General features: G+C 50.8%; 1 protein-coding gene across 1 annotated transcript; it reads right to left on the bottom strand.

Annotated features, from left to right (window-relative positions):
* Nucleotides 1–321: 321 nt before the first annotated feature.
* LOC109784664 (lysine-specific demethylase JMJ706) lies at nt 322–6,137 on the bottom strand. Its single transcript, XM_020343264.4, has 11 exons — nt 5,664–6,137; nt 4,003–4,390; nt 3,755–3,911; nt 3,456–3,675; nt 3,322–3,375; nt 3,155–3,234; nt 2,789–3,066; nt 2,308–2,700; nt 1,900–2,225; nt 1,556–1,819; nt 322–1,279 (listed from the first exon to the last, which is right to left on the bottom strand). The coding sequence occupies exons 1-11, from the start codon at nt 5,664–5,666 to the stop codon at nt 815–817; spliced, it is 2,628 nt and encodes an 875-aa protein (XP_020198853.1). The 5' UTR covers nt 5,667–6,137; the 3' UTR covers nt 322–814.
* Between the last annotated feature and the right edge of the window lie 10,405 nt (nt 6,138–16,542).

The following is a 16,542-nucleotide window of genomic DNA, read 5'->3' as shown; positions in this document are numbered from 1 at the left end:
CGCCCCCTGATGTGCTGGTTTTCGCTTGGGTTCGCCGGTTGTAATTTCAGCCCAAATCGATGAAAAACAAGGATATGGGGGCGCGGCTGGGCAATTTTTTCTGCTCCGGCGCCCTGTGGGGCTGTTGGAGATGCTCTTACTCTTTTTTGCTTATGCTGTAGTACTTTCCAGTGCTTCGCTGTGTAAATTTTAAAAAGTCTCATACTCCATAGGCCTCAATTGTAACGCTTGCATTTCACATGAATATGGTTCGATTCCACACTGATTAGTTCAATTGCTGCGGCTCTCAGGACAATTTCCAAAATTTCTCACACCATCCCGTCAACATCCGAAAAGAATGATTGATCGATTGAATATTTCATCAGGAGCAGGTAAGCGTACGAAAGAATACAGTTAGCAACAGCTAGCGCTGCCCTTGTTTTTGACGATAAAAACAAGAAAGAGATATACAGCTGCTAAGCAAAAGAAAACACTTGCAGAATGGAGAGGCCCAATTCCGTCACGGGCAATGCAGGCATCAAAGAGCAGCCAGCAAGCGGTGACTCAGAGGAAGCCTCTAAACAACGTGATGAATAATCGTCTTGTCTCCTTCTAATAACCGTGTGCCTACCTAGGCCGGCCTCAAATTGGAGGCCCTGCTGCACAAAGAATTGATTAACCAAGCAATCAGCCCTACCCTCCTCTCCTTTCTAAACCCAGTCAGTCAGCATCTGTGCTAACCAAAATGCAAGCGCCCTCGTGTAGTTAACAATGCACCTAAACAAAGAATTGAGTCCTATCTGTCGAGGTTGTTAGCACCTGAGCGTCGGCTACCCTAAACCGTATGCCAAAACCCAGGCGGCTTGTCATCCACTGCAAATCTCTGGCCTGAACTGCCCTGCTGCTGCTGCTCGACCAGCCTGTTATAGCTACGAGGCAACCGGATCTTCAGCCGCTTCGGCCGGACCTCTGAGGCTGCTGCGTCTTTAGTTGCCTCCGCAAACTGCTGCTGGGAACAGCTGCTGGTAGATGGATACACCTTCGACTGCTGCTGGGAACAGCTGCTGGTAGATGGATACACCTTCGACTGCTGCACGGCATAACTGGTGTCGCCTTGTTGAGCTTCCAGCTGCCGCCGCTTCATCCTCCAGGCAATGGGAACCATGTCCTCTCTATCTTCCTCAGAAGAGGCAGAATTTGACTTATTGTGCCTCATACTAACTGAGGGAACTGAGTCTTCTTCAGGTCGCTTATTGTCATGTTGTGTTTCTGGGGATGCCTTCTTCAGCCGCTTCAGAACCTGAGTAAACAGTATTTATATATATCAGAAACAAAATATGCAGTGTAACAAACCTACACAAACTCCATGGATTCCCAGTTGGTTCTCAATTACCAATCACGCATTCAGTGACCTATAATATGATACACGCCTAAGCTTAACAATCTATCAGCAAATGAGGATGGCAGTGACAAAAGTAATCAAAATTGTTGCTACAGGGTCAGATGAGTAAAAATAGATTGGCTTCCTTCATTCGACAATCTGTTCTCAAATTTCGAGGATCAAACTGGAGCATACCTTCTGTTCAGACATGTTTGTTGTCTTTGTGTCAGGAGCAGATCTTCCTAATATGCTGGATCTGCGCTTGACCCGGAAGATTTCGGAATCAGAATCAGAATTGCCACTGTATTCCATGGGTGAAGCATTGCAGGAACTAATTTCATTGCAAGCATCAGCCATGCAGGATGAATTGCCATCCAGCAGACCATTTCCTTCCATTGATGATGTTTTTATGAACTGCTTAGTAATTGACCAAATTTGGTCGGTTCGAGCTGCATGGGCCTGAAAAACAACAATATCGTTACCTCAAACTGAAAGACAACAGTTGGAAACAAGATTTGATAAGAGTGCAGTAAACTGACCTTTGGTTCTGCAGCCAGAGACCCGTCTCGTTGTGCAAAAGACGTCAACGATGAAGTTGCAGGAGAACTCTTTCCACCGTTAGCAGCATTTGCTTCTAGCAAGTTTGCTTCACTGTTGCTTATGTCCTGGTTAGTCCCAACTGATGGACCATGATCATCACCAATATCAGAAATCGCAGCTTGCTTATACGAGACATTAGCACTTGTTTCCTTATCCAGGCGAATATCCTGCTCGAATTTTCTATATAGAGCCTCTAACTCCAGTATGTCCTCTCTGACGTAGACAATCCGGTCAGATTTACAAGAGCAGCTCCGCAGTTCTTGTTCTGTACTCCAATCAACAAATAGTCAGGTAAAATACAAACTTGAGGGGAAGGCTAGAGAAACAGCAATGTCAGGATTTCCTACCATGATGAAGGCAGATAGGATCAAAGGTGCATCCGCATGACACATGTGTAACGTAGCAATCACGCCGGCACATGCTACATGATAGGTTCGAATACATTTTTGACTTGTAGTATATCTGAGAACCCATTTTAGCGAGTAAGCTGCGTGTGCGCCGCTGCAGTCGCATCAATCTCACAAAGGAAGACTTCACACAATATTGAGTGTATGGATGTTCAGAATTAACTGTTTCTGGATCACTCAGTTTGTGGGACAGAAGCATCGCAGAACGACAAAGTAGCTCCTCATGTGCAAGAAAGGGTGTTCTGTTCAGAAGTGCGTAGCGTTTGCTAGCCAGAGAGCCCAGGGGAAACCAGTCGCCAATAGCAAAATTGACAGCCTCTCCACAATTGAAGCCTGGGTAATTCAAACATTGCTTAGGATATATAGTATGCATATATGCAGAAATTACCAAGCAGAAGAAGATAGAAGAAACTATACATACCATGGCTGAAACCTGAATGGTATGAACGAGGGAATGTTATAACAAACTCTCCAGGCTTCTGCACAGCTTTATAAACAGGAACATTGTGGTCTAACAAGATATTTGGGGGGAACATTGTTGTCTTCCCTAACAGAACATCAAAAGCCGCATCCTCTCCATCACCAGTCAAAATATCCTTGTTGTACACATACTGGCTTGCCACCTTTTCAAATCCAGGAGCAGCATCGCCTGGTATCCCATACCATGTCTTAAATGCCCCACAATGATGATAATTGATGCTGGTTATGTGATAAAAGTGTTAGAATGTTGTCCATAAAAAAGGAACGAGGAATAGCCATTATCAATAACAAGAATGAGGATGAGTACCTGTACAAATAGTGATCTTCGACATGCCATGCAAACATGCTAAAGAGCATACCGATATAAAGCATTGGATCTGTCACTCCCTGTTTTCAATCAGATTAATTACAATCACGACGAATCCATATTAAGAATATATTAAAACATAAATAAGCAAGGAATAGATTACATACTGGAATTGGCGTCTGCAGAAGTCTCAGCACAGAACTGGGGAGCCGTGAAAAATTCTACAAGCACAGAGAAGAACATCAATAAAACTGTCATGTAGCCAACATCACACACAGGGAGAAAGGGAGAGAGCTTTTACCTTGAGGTTCCAGTTGCTTTTCCCAAGCTGATCACGAGGAGAAGAAGAGAAGGCACTCCCATCAACATCACAAGCATATTCAACAAAATCCATCTTTCCAGAAGAGATTTCACGCCAGAATTCCTCCTCCACGTACCTAGCAGGGAGACAACTAGCACTGGAATACTTCTTAGAGAACACTTTGTTGGCCATTCTCTCGTAGTCTCTGAAAGTGTACTTTCTGCAGAGTCGTGAAAAATGTGATGAGACTTGGAAAGCAAACTAAATATAGGTACTGAAATAGACAGAGAGTAACGCACCGTCCACTCATAAAGAAAGTGACCGTGTCGTCTTCAGCCCATTCAGCAAGACGAAGTGGCTGAACTCTAGTCATGAACTTAAAACCAGGTTGTTCCTTCATCAGCACGACACCAGCAGGCACAGAAGCGCTTACAGGAGCCACAATTTTGCAAATGCCTGGAGAGAAAGATGACATGGTCATTATTTATTCATCCATTCGGTAATACACTGGCAAGAAAAATGGGTTTGAGGTAAACGGAAGGTGTACCGTATTTTGAAGCCACTGGGGAAATTTTCTGTATATACGCAATGGGATCCTCGAATTCCTCCTTGGTGGGGCAATACACAGGGCACTCTGGTATGTTGTCTATCCACTCTAGGTTAGACATATTGAACTTGTCCACCTTGCGCTTTGCGAATGGATTATTGTTCTGGGCACTGCTAGTGCTAGGTAAACCCGCAGTAACGTTGTTGGCATGCAATCTCACCCCACAGTTTGCAGGAGTCCGCAGTGAATCCCCGCCGCTCCTCGCAGCCATGGCAGGATTGTCACCGGTGTCTTTCTGAGCACTCAAACGCATCCTCTCAAGTCTCCTCTTCTTCAGAGTCTCAAGCCCATTCCTGATCTCTGCAGGGAGACAGCTCCTTCCCTCCACCTAAGACATAGCTAGATACATCAGAGAGTGAACAAGCACATGCAGCATTGCAATTTATAATTTGCAAGCCGGCATTGACCAACAAAGACAGCAGGGTCAATTAGCACCAATAGTTTGGATGCCACGAATTGGTCATAGGTGGAACCGAAAGAGTGGCAACTCCCAGCCAAGTCAAGAAAGCAATAGTCATGGATTCAAACACGGCACATTGATGTCCTCCACGCGGGTGTTTCCCTGCCACGACCATCCGTCGCAATCAGTCTGCCACTGAATTTATCCAGAGCCGTTCTATATTCGAGGTATAAAAGGTCCTACTGTATCTCGTGGCAGCAATTCATAGAAACGCTCGCTGCTTTAAGAATAACGGTCTCTTTAATAAGAACGAATCCATAAATTTCGAATCCACAGCCATTAAATCGCAAGCACAACGGTTGATTGACTGATTGAGCGAGGTTCTGCATACTGTAGAAAAATCGGCGGGAAGAAAGGAAGAGGAAAAAGGGTACTAATTTGTAGACTTGGTCAAAGGTAGAATTACGCACATGCGGTACGACCATTGGAGTAGAAACTTGTGGAAAAGGGGAGGAAAATGCCATTGCCTGCTTGGCGCTTGCCGAACAATGGAATGCAACCCCACACGGCAAGGAATAGGACAGCCTAAACTTAACTTGGAGTACTACTAGCAGTGATTTAGCACGAGCATCTTAATTAGCCCAAAGGAGAGGGGAAAAGGAAGAAAAATAAATACTACTGGTAGAAGCCCAGCTGGTGTGTTTGACTTCTCACGCAGCGTATCTATCTACTAATCCTAACGGGGCGAGGGCGCGAGGCCAAATTAATACAGCTCATGCGGTGATGATGATACCTATGAACAAATCCAAAAACAAAGAGATGGCATAAAAAAATAGTTCCTCCTGGTTTTCCAACATTGACGGCCTCGGAATTCACGGGGACGCAGAAACAGAGGGCGTACGAGCAACTCGACGGACGCGGATTCGTGCGTAATTCCGAATAATTCTCCCAATTGGCGTGGTTCGTGGCGGAATCCATGAATTGCTCGGCGAGGGGGAATGAAATTTACTGGGAAAACGACGCGCAGTAATTCGAATACTAGGCCTACGAGAGAGGAATCGAACAGTAACCGAACACGAACACGCATTAATTAAGGCAGCGGCGGAAGAGGAAGAGGGAGGAGAAGGAGAAAAGGCGCGAAGGAAGAGGGAGCGAGCGACGGAAGCGGAAATTACAGAGGGAGGCAGATCTCGCGACTTACCATGACTCCGGCGGGGCGCGGCGCGGTTGCGGAGGCCCGTCTAGACAATTCCCCGGCGGCACAGGTCCCGCATTCCCCTCCGGACGAGCGAGCGGCGACGGGGATCCCTCCCGGCCCGACCGAAGCCGGCACGCGCGGCGCGGCCCTCCTTCCTTCCTCGCCCCGTCGGTTATTTTCCCGCGCGAGCTACGCGGGAGGTGGAGGTGGAGGTGGAGGCGGGGGCACTGGCGCAATTGAGGGCCAGCAATGGGGGCCCCACCGCGGGGGTTGCCGGCGAGGGAGCGGGTCGCCGGAAGAGGAAGGGAACGGGACGGGACGGAACGGGTCTCTGGCTGTGGGGGAGGGGAGAGGAGAGGCGGGGAGGGTGATATGGGGAAACCGCGGAGAAGCGAGACGAGAGAGCCCCACTTGTACCCGTCGCCCACGCTTTTCTCTATCCCTCTCCCTTTATTTTCGCTTTCCTTTTTTTGCGTCGGGTCGGAGGAGGTGAGGCGAGGGAGAGGGAGGCGACGAGGTCATGGGAGCGGCGTTGGAGTTGGTTCCACCAGAACTGACGCTAACGGAACCGCGTCCCCCGCGCTCTCTTTTTCTCTCTCCCCGTCCTGCCCCTGGGCTTCCCACCTCCACCCCTCCTCGCCCATTGTCCTTCTTTCTTTCTGGGGGGACTTTTCCCTCTCCTCTCGCCTGCCTGTGTGACACGAGGGAGGGTGGGGGTGGAGGTGGGGTTAGTTGCTCACCTCACCTCACCTGCATGTGACATTTACTATCCTACCACCACCTGGGACGGACGGACGAACAGTTGGCCCAAAAGGTGCTTGCGAAAACACACAAGTAAATTCCACCTCCTCCTTTTTCTTGATTGAATGAGCTACTCCTAGGTTAGCTCGCCACGTGTCGCGCCTGCGTGAGATGAGAGGGACCCCTGTGTAACCGGAGACCAATGTTGGCTTGACTCGGATTTAGTTACGTGTGCAGGTATATTCGCCTCTAGATAGATAGTAGAGTGGACAGGTCGCGTTTTTTCACCATTCTACAGTAACTACTAACCTTTTGGTGGTTTTGATTTGATTGAAAAGCGAAGTGATTTAACTAACCCTGGAATAGGATTAGGGATACTATTCCGGTGTAGGAGCGGTGGATGGTTTCCACGGTAGGTGGCTGGTCCCGAACCAACCCCCTCCCTCCCTCCCTGGCCAAGGACGGAGAGCCAACCCAACCCCCGGGAAAGGACGGGCGCGAGCATGTATGATGGGTATCCTATTCCCATAGCCATAGGGGCTGTGCTGTTGGGCTCACGGCACCACCTGGAACAGTGCAACCACCACACCACCCACATCCATTACTCCATCCGGAGAGGAGAGGAGAGGAGAGGGGCAGTCCCGTCATCCCGCCCCCTGTGTGCGACGTCGCCGTCGTCGCCGCTCCGTTGCGTTCTGTTGCGTCGTAATGAATGCCACGGAACGGAACCCACTTGGCCAGCCCAACCTCCCCGGGCCACGGGATGGCGAAACGTGTCCCGGGCGGACGGCCGCGATCAATCGGGCTTGCGGCTGATGCGTGGCCGGTTGCGCGGTTGGAGATTAGGCGCCATCCGATCCCTCGTGTTGTTCCTTTCTTTGTTGCCGCGTCAACGGCCAAGCTCTCAACCGCCTGCCGGCTTCGTTCGCGGGTTCCGGGTTCCCCCTCTTTCGGCCGCGTGCTATTTTGTGCCCCGTTTAATCGCATCAAGTGAGAAGGCCGTAGTGGCATCTCCGGCTGGAGAGGTATGGTTAAGTAGGTGTCACCAGATTCTCACCGACCAAAACCAAAATTAATAACCGAGACAAAACAGAATCCACCTGCCTGAGATGCACGGCAAAATTATTACTCCGCTCCACTCAGGCAGTGGCATCGCAGCAGCGGCAGCCTGGGTGTGAAGCTCGTGAGCCGAAAGCGGAAAGGGAAAAAGGGGAGGCAAGGCAAAGCAAAGCTGGGGTGTGCTGTGCTGGGCTGTGTTGTGTGGCTCAGCCTCGTCCATGTGACGACCTTTTTAGGCTTTTTACTGCTGATGCCATGCTGCTGTCGTGGCCTCTAAATCTAAACTGAATCCCCTCCCGTCAGTCAGATCTGTACTAGTACCGTCATCACTCAGTCACTAGCTGCTAAGAGCAGGACCGACACAAACGAACGGCGTATTTGTTCGTTTGAGTCGGCCGTCCGCCCGGCGTTCGTCCAGTTTTGCATTTAAGGCGGCAGTGCGTTCAACGGGCCGATTCATTTCATATCCGCATTCAACTTTTAAATAAAAAAGGTCCGCGGCCGATTATGCCAGCGGCCATGTCTCATACTGGCACCATGCCAGCGCCGGCATACAATGCCGGATTCAGAAAATATCACCACAGTTCATGCTGGCGCACTCGCCAGCCGGCCGGCACACATGCCAGCACACAAAAAAGGGTGGGACTTGAGTTCGACCACGCCATCGCGGCTCCTGTGTTCATGTCGGCACACCTACCGGCATACAAAAAAGATGGCGCTCACCGCCATAGATCACTCGTCGTCGAACTTGAGCATGTCGGCCTGCATTTTTTCGAACCACGGCCTCTTCCTTGACGACACGGTGTTGAGATCCACCTTCATGATCTCCACCCCGATCATCATGCTCGCGAGAGTCACTTCTTTCGCCTTGGTCTTGGCGTTGGCGGCCTCGATCTCTAGCATCTTAGCTTGCTTCTCCACCTCTAGCTCGAACATCTTGGCTTGCTTCTCGGCGTCAAGATCAAGCCTCCTCCTTTGGATCTTCATGAAAGCATCCATTTGCTCCGCCTTGAAACGCCGGCGCTCCTCCTCCCTTGAGTCCTTCTTATTCATCATGCCGTCCACGCTTGCGATCAAGGTGTTGATGGCCGCATCTCGCTTGTCCTCCTTCTTGGAGTTGGTCTTCCCCCGCGGCCGTGCAGGCTCGCCCTCCCCAGCATCCTCCACGGCTTTCTTCCCCCCACGCGACTTGAGTGCCGCATATTGCGCCTTGAACTTCTCCTCGTCCTTGATGACCCGATAGCAATGGGAAAGGTTGAAGCACTTGCCATTGTGTTGAACCTTGAATGCCTACAAAATGTTTCCATGCAAGCATATGGGCAAGTGATATGCAAATGAACACGCAAAGGATGAACTTGATGACACAAAAGAGGGCGGCTTGCTAGCATACCATGTCTTGCATGCCGATGCCGCTAACGGGGCGGGCCTTGACGCTCTCAAGAGTGGCGCAAAACTTGTTGCACTCCTGTTGGATCACCCTCCACCGCTTGGAAATGGAGACCCACCCGCGCGTGCTCACAAATTGGTAAGGCAGAAACTTCTTGCGCTCATGAAACTCTCGGTGGACACGAATCCAAAAGGTTGAATGCTTTTGCTCGGCGCCCGTCTTGGGGTTTTGTCCAATGTCTCGCCAACACTCGCAAAGAAGCTTGTCCTCGGCCGCCGTGTATACCTTCGTGCGCTTGCTCTTGCGGTTCGGCTTAGGACCGGCGGCTTGGTTGGCGAGCTCGTTCTCGAACAAAGGTTCCACTTCAATGTCGCACTCGTCCTCTTCCTCTAGCCCGTAGTCGTCCGGGAACTCGTGGTCGAGGGGGAAGCCGTCCAGGTCGATGCCGACCTGATCCCGCATGAAGGCCGCCTGATCGGGATCATAGCCAGCGGCCGGCGTGAACGCCCCGCGGCCGTCCTGGCTTTGTGTCTCGTCGGGATCGTAGCCAGCGGCCGGCGCACCACCCTCGAAGATGAAGTTTTGCATGTAGTCCTCGTCGACGGATGGCATTTCCTCGAACAGGTTGGGGCGTCCGGGAGCACGCCGGCTGGCGTCTGCCGCGTTTGTTTCCTCGCGCCGCCGGATGACAAGCCACCGGCCACCGGGGTGGCGTTGAGGTCGATGGGCGCAGGTGTGGGCGTGGAGGGTGCGACCACGCTCACGTCGGGCGAGCACTCCCCGGAGAGGCGGGAAGACGTGGAAGCGGGGGATCGGGTTGCAAGCCGACGCCCGGGGCGGGTCGGGCAGCACCATCCGAGGGAACGCCGACGAGCCGGTGCTGGCCGCGGCAACGGCGGCTTGGACGAGGCCGTGCTGGCTAGGGTTTAATCCTAGCATGTAGAGCGCCTCCTCGTTGCCGTCGCGACGCGGGCGTTGGTGACCTCCTGCTGCGCGGCGGCCTCATCCCTCGCGTCTGCGGCGTGCCTCCGGCCCTTCCTCTTGGCCGACTCCCTTGCCCGCTGTTCGGGCGTGAGCGCCTTCTTTGACTTGGTCGCAGCGACGGTCTTGCGCGGGGCACGAGGCTTGCCTTTCCCGGAGGGGGCGGCGGCGCCGGACGAAGCGAGGGAGGCGAGGCCGGCGGCGGCGTCGAGGTCGATGGCGTCCTCCATGGCGGGGTGTCGGGCGGGAGTTTTTTGGGAAAATTGGGGGGAAATGGTGGTGGCTGCCACCGACCAACGGGCCCGGGGAGAGGAGTAGGCGCGCGCGCGTTCGTCTCGTGTCCGCGCCGACGCAAATCCGGCTCAAAATTGGGCCGGGAATGGGTCGCCATGCGGATACCAAGCGGACACGCGTCCGTTTGGGTCGACGTGTTGTGCCGTCTTTTCTGTCCACGCCGACCCAAACGTATGGTGGCGGATGAAATGGGTCGCCCCATTGAAGTTGCTCTAGCTCCTCGCTTCACCTCACTTTCGTCCACGCCAGCTCCTGCATACACGTGTCCCCCTCCTTCCACGTGCCAGCCCGCCTCGTGCCCATCACTTACTTGTCATTTCCTTCTGAACGTATATATGTCTTGTGAAGCTGTGATGAGCATGCGTTGCATGATGCATGATGAGCTGCTGCTGATGACTGTGCATGGATAGTAGTACTAGTACTAATTGCCTATTTAGCTGTTTGTCTCAAAGTGTCTGCAGTCCCCGCGACAGGGGATTAATTGGAGCACCGGCTAAAATAGTGGTACATCATCCGTTTGTCTGTCCCTTTTACCTGATTATTAAGGGTAAGAAAAGGTCGTGTGAGCCGTTAGTTTTTGCTGAATTGGGGAAAATAACAAGAGTGACAGGTGCCAGCAGGCACCCGTGGCGGCCTGCGGTCCCAGCTGATCGACGAGGCACCATGTGTCTGACAAAGTGGACTGCGTTCGCATTTCTTTCTGGACGGCAAACAGCTGCCCGTTAGCTCTGCGTGAGGCCGGCTATTTTAAGAATTTTTTCCTTTCTTAATTAACCATCCTAATTAAGAAAGCTTTTCACCAAGTCCTTAAATGTTTGCACAGCCATCTCTCGATGCATGCCTTTTATTCTTTGATGCATTTAATTCGTGGTTTCAAAAACTAAAAAAATATAACTTTCAATCTGTGTGTCGGAATTAAGATCTGTTTTCACCGTTGGAATCCTCGCGATGTGCTCTTCGAAACTAGATCCCGCATGGATATGTTTTGACAAGCTTTTTTTTTGTGCAATTTTGTCTTCGTTTTGTGCAACTGACTAGCCGTCGATGTGCAACTACGTGACAGAGATGTGCAACTTTTCTCGTACACCGTAGATGTGCAGTTTTCCTCTATGGTACCTCCACCCCCAAACTGCCTGCTTTCAGTGAGATGTGCAACTACGTTTGTTGCTCAGGCCATGCAATTTTCACTAGTGGCACCACCCCGTACTACTCTCCAACAGTGAAATGTCCAATTTCGTCTGCTGCCCCGGTACCCTGGCCAACTGCCTGGTAGTCAGTTGTGCAACTGTGTGGCCATGCATATGCGACCGTGCCAACGAGAGTGTGCAACTCCGCGACCATGCATCAGCACCTCCCACGACAATTCATGTGCGACTATGCGGACGAGATTGTGCAACTCTGTGTCCATCAGTGGGCGACTGTGCCGACGAGAGTGTGCAACCCCGCGGCCATGCGTGAGCACCTCCCACATCAATTTATGTGCGACTATACACACCAGATTGTGCAACTCTGTGGCCATGCATGTGCGACTATACCGACGAGAGTGTGTAACTCCGCGGCCGGGCGTGACCAGCTTCCATGACAATTCATGTGCGACTAAGCGGACGAGATCGTGCAACTCTGTGGCCATGCATGTGCGACCGTGCAGACGAGAGTGTGCAGCTCCGCGGCCATGCGTGAACACCTCCCATGACAATTCATGTGCGACTATGCGGACGAGATCGTGCAACTCTGTGGACATGGCATGTGCGACCGTGCCGACGAGAGTGTGCAACTCCGCGGCCATGCGTGAACACCTCCCGCGACAATTCATGTGTGACTATGCGGACGAGATTGTGCAACTCTGTGTTCATGCGTGTGCGACTATGCCGGCGAGAGTGTGCAACTCCGCGGCCGGGTGTGAGAACCTCCCACGACAATTCATGTGCGACTGTGCGGACCAGATTATGCAACTTTGTTGCCATGCATGTGCGACTGCACCGACGAAAGTGTGCAACTTCGCGACGGGGCTTGAGAACCTCCCACGACAATTCATATGCGACTATGCGAACTAGACTGTACAACTCTGTGGCTATGCATGTGCCGACTAGGACTACTATGTGTGCAACAACAACAACTGAAGATGCCAACAAAAAAATAGTAAACAAAGCCCACCACACTGTGTTTTGCATCTTCATGTGACAGTAGAAGGATACCACCACATCTGGTCTCCCCCCTCGTCGGTCCTTGCCGACTGCGATGGAACCCGGTTATCGCCATGTAGACGATGTGCAACTTTTTCTTATGCAATTTAGTTCCTTCTAGGTGCAGCTGCCCTGTTAGGTGCAACTGCCTAGCAGTCGAGGTATGACTATCTTATAATCGATATGCAACTTCCTCCTCCGAACGTGCAGATTTCACTGATGACGCCCCACCCCAACGCCATTCTAGTACGATATGCAACTTTTGCATCTATCTTGACAAACTATCTGGCGGTCGGTGTGCAACTCCGAAAGTATGGTTGTGCAACTCTAGCTAAACTCTGAAATATATACATATATGATCTAATTTTGAAGAGCTAGTCACGAGGCTTATAACTTCTCATATCTAGCTAATTTTTGAGTAAGCAATGACAGTGTGAGACGTCTTCTAGTCAATTTAGTATCGCCGCGTTGTGCAATTTTTCAATGGTCGTATCCACCAGAGAACTACTTTGTGTGCATTTATAACTACTATGGATGCCAACAAGAAAGTGACTAGCAAAAATAGATCAACTTAAATAAAAACATCATCTAGACAACTTAGTATATCGTCGTGTTGTGCAATTTCCTAAATGGTTGTATCCAATTTTGGACTACTACTCTGACCTACTTAGTACAATTTTTTTCTAATAGTCCCTTTGCATTTTTCTGAAAAGAAGCAAATAGAAAAGATAAGGATCAACACAGCAGCCGGCCCACAACCGCTCTCTCTCTCCCCCTGCAGCCCAATGCATGGCCCAACCAACTCTCTAACTCTACAAGCCCAAAGCCTACTCAAGCCTCCCGTATCCCTACCCCTGACAGCCCTCTCCCCTGCACTTGCTCCCACACGCAGCCGCTGCTGCGAGACGCACGCGCGCGCGACCCTATTGCCCCTCCGGCCGGCGAGCTCTTCAGCTCTGCCGCGCACCTCCGTTAACTCCTCTTCTCCCACTTCCTTCCCTCCTCTCGGATCCCCTGCGGCAACCCAAGCAATGGCCATTCCGCTCGGCTTGGCCGGTGCCAATCGCCGCCAGCGACCGGCTCGAGCTCCTGGACTCCACCGCCGCCCTGCTCCGGCAGCTCGCCTTAGCCGCCCAAGCGTCGGCCTCGGACCCCGTTGGCGCTGTCTTCCCTTGCAACCACTGCCCCTGCCTCGACCAGGTGAGAAGAGCGATGCGCCTAATCCGACCAGGTGACATCTGGCTCCCTCACGCGGCGATTCGGACGTGATCCAGTGGCCAGGAGCCGGCCGCTCGCAATGACCAGAAAGTGCGCGTGCACTTTTTAGATTTTAGGTTTCTTTTTTCTTCCGGCATTGTTAATTAAATGTAGTTGTTCATCATTGGAAAGGCAGGGAGTGGTGAGGACCGCCACCACCACTCCACCACTGTCCACTGCATATTTGCATGTGGGTCTACCACAAAATCCATCTCTCTGCGGATTAGGTTGATGCCAAGTAGGAGTACTACTATAGTGGTCAACTGTACCTAGCAGGTTACAATTAGTAGAGCTAATTGCATGTTACGCACAGTGTACTTTACTTGTTTTGGCTCACTAGCTGTAGGACCAGCCGCACACCAGGTAATCCCCCTCTTGATAAAACACGGCAGACGGGTAGAGTACCATCACGAAAAAGGATTTGGTTAGTTATAGTAATCTGCTAATTAAAGGAATGATTATTATACTATTATTCTGGAAGCAAAAGTGAGCAAGAAAGATGAGTGGCTAGGGGCATGTTAACAAACGAAGGGGGCCATGGATCGGGTCAGACGCTGAATGCTTCGACAAAAGAGGAAGGAAGACCGGAGCAGAAACGTTGACCGCGACGTGGCGATACAGCGAGCACGCGCGCATTAGGCGGTCAATCATCTCGAGAGACGATCGAGAGACAGCTCGAGATGAGTAGTAGTAGTAGTATGTTTTGTTGACCACTTTTTTAGATGGTGGGAAAAGCGCGGTTCAGCTCACATACCGTACGCCAAAACCGTGGTCTTGATGTGCCTTTTTCCTGTTTCCATCTTGTTACTAATTGGACACTCCACTTTTGTGCTTAGTAGTGGTATATGGATGTAGTATGTACTGTCTGGCTAATTAAACTATGTGCGCACCCGCGAAAAAAGAAAAATTAAACTATGTGCGGCTGCTTGATGTGGCCATGTCACACATGTCTCGCGTGCATCTTATATCCACCTAACACTCCAATTACGCGCTCGACGGTGCAGTTGTTGTGAGGGAGGATGAAGATGATGTTGACCTGGGAAGTACAACTCGCGATGAAAACCGAGGCCGTGCTGCTAGTTTAGCCACGGTAGTAATCTCTACTATTAAAGAAGGATCGAACGTCGTGATGGTTCGATCTCCATTGCCCCCCTCCTATCACTAGCTCCTCCCACCCACGTCCTCCCACGGATTTTTTTTCAATACTACAGTCCCTCCAAAAACAAAAGGCAAGTAAACAAAAGAACCAAGCGGTTCATCAATAAAAGAAACCTGAGCCGACCTCCACCGCTCCCTCGTTTCCGTTCAAAAAGAAAAAACCTCTCCCCACGAATCACCCGCCCACGAACTCACGTCCCACACATCCCCCCATCTCCCCCGCAGCCCTCGGCCCCGATCCCATCTCTCCCCTCTCTCCTTTTCCAGAAAAATCGCCGGCCCAGATCTCGATTCGCCGCTGCCGCTCCCCTCCTCGTCAGCCTCGTGGTCGCGGTGGCCGAAGTCCTGGCTGTGGACGCCGCCGCTCCCCTACTCGTCAGCCTTGTGGTCGCGGTGGCCGTAGCCGCCGGCCCTGCACTCTCCTCTTCAGGATGTCCCTCGTGCCACCCTCGTGTTGTTGTCGTCGCGCCGCCTCTATACACCGGCAACCAACTGTTCAGTTCCATGGGCCCTGATTGTTTCTTGAATTTCAGATTGTTGGGCATGAGAGCCATCATCGGCTGGTTGATCCACCTCGCTAGCTCGTGTCCGTCGAGGTCGTTGACTCTTCCATTCCTGAATTGTTAAGCTTCGCTGCAGCAGACTCGCCTTGGAGTTTCAGTTTCGATCACATGCATGACCCTGTAGGTAAATTGCTTTTTTCCCGTGGATGGTCTTCAGCCTGCAGATGGGCTTCTATTGTACGATGATACTGCTGCGAACAGCGATCATTATCCCGCGACTGGTGAACAAGTTGAAGTCCACAGTGATGTATAGCATCATGAGCGTAATTATATGACTACTTTTTGTTACTGTTTCTACATACATGTTTTATTATATCGCAGTTCTGCTCTTTGGGTGTGCACTTAATTTATGGGAGGAGCCCCAAACTTTTATTAAAGAACTTACCAATTTTGAACCTTCAGAATTCAGACTGGTGGAGTACCTGTCATTTTTAGGCAATTGGTAGTGACGTATTTGACTCGTCAGACATATGTCATAAACTTAAAACATATTGTTGGCTGGATACGAGACGATGTAGTGTTGGTTGGATACGTGACGATGTAGTTCCATCACCATTGGTGAAGTGGATAAGCTTAGAACATACTATTACTTTTAGGCAATCTGTCGCGAATCGGCAATAATGACTTAGTCCGGAGGTGGAGCGGATAGTTGACACCATGCAGTTCAACAGTCCCTCATATGTGAGCAAGCCGCCTTTGGAGCTGCTCGAAGCAAGACAGGAAGCATGTCATGCTCAAGCTCAAGTCGTCTCGATGGCTCGTCGACCTGAAATGGATGATGCGCTCAAGTGATGCGTTGTGCGCTCAAGTGGTCGAAGCAGAAGGAAGAAAGGTCGTCCATAGTGTAGTCTTGCTGACTGTGGTCTTATATACTCAGCTGAGCAAAGCAGATGAAGCAAAGGAAGAAATGGATGAGTGACAAGTTATCAACTATGTAGTCTTAGAGTCAAGTGACAAGTGTGTACGAGTATTTCACACGCATGCTTTTCAGTAGTGCGAGTGAGATTTTTATTTTGACCATTAATTAGTGTGAATTATGATGATCACCATTGATCAATTAATGTAAGGGGTTTGTTTTACGTAAAAGCATTGGATCTGATGTATACAAGTATCTGCCACTAGATCTCTTTCTATGTTTTCATCTGTTGTATGTTCCTGATGCGACAGATAAATTCTACACTGTTGAGGTCTACACTTTTCTAATCAGGGCACACATACCTGTTCTTCTCCTGAAAAATAGCTGCAATTTGGAATAGTTC

The sequence above is a fragment of the Aegilops tauschii genome, chromosome 1 (genome assembly GCF_002575655.3).
Source record: "Aegilops tauschii subsp. strangulata cultivar AL8/78 chromosome 1, Aet v6.0, whole genome shotgun sequence".
In the NCBI taxonomy this organism is placed as follows: domain Eukaryota; kingdom Viridiplantae; phylum Streptophyta; class Magnoliopsida; order Poales; family Poaceae; genus Aegilops; species Aegilops tauschii.
The sequence above is the reverse complement of the archived record's forward strand: the minus strand, read 5'-3'. Positions and strand labels throughout refer to the sequence as shown.

Coding starts and splice junctions, on each gene's coding strand:
- LOC109784664 (XM_020343264.4), bottom strand. Junction 1,820..1,899: donor CTCTGGCTGCAGAACCAAAG/GTCAGTTTACTG, acceptor GTTGTTTTTCAG/GCCCATGCAGCTCGAACCGA. Junction 1,280..1,555: donor CAAACATGTCTGAACAGAAG/GTATGCTCCAGT, acceptor CTGTTTACTCAG/GTTCTGAAGCGGCTGAAGAA.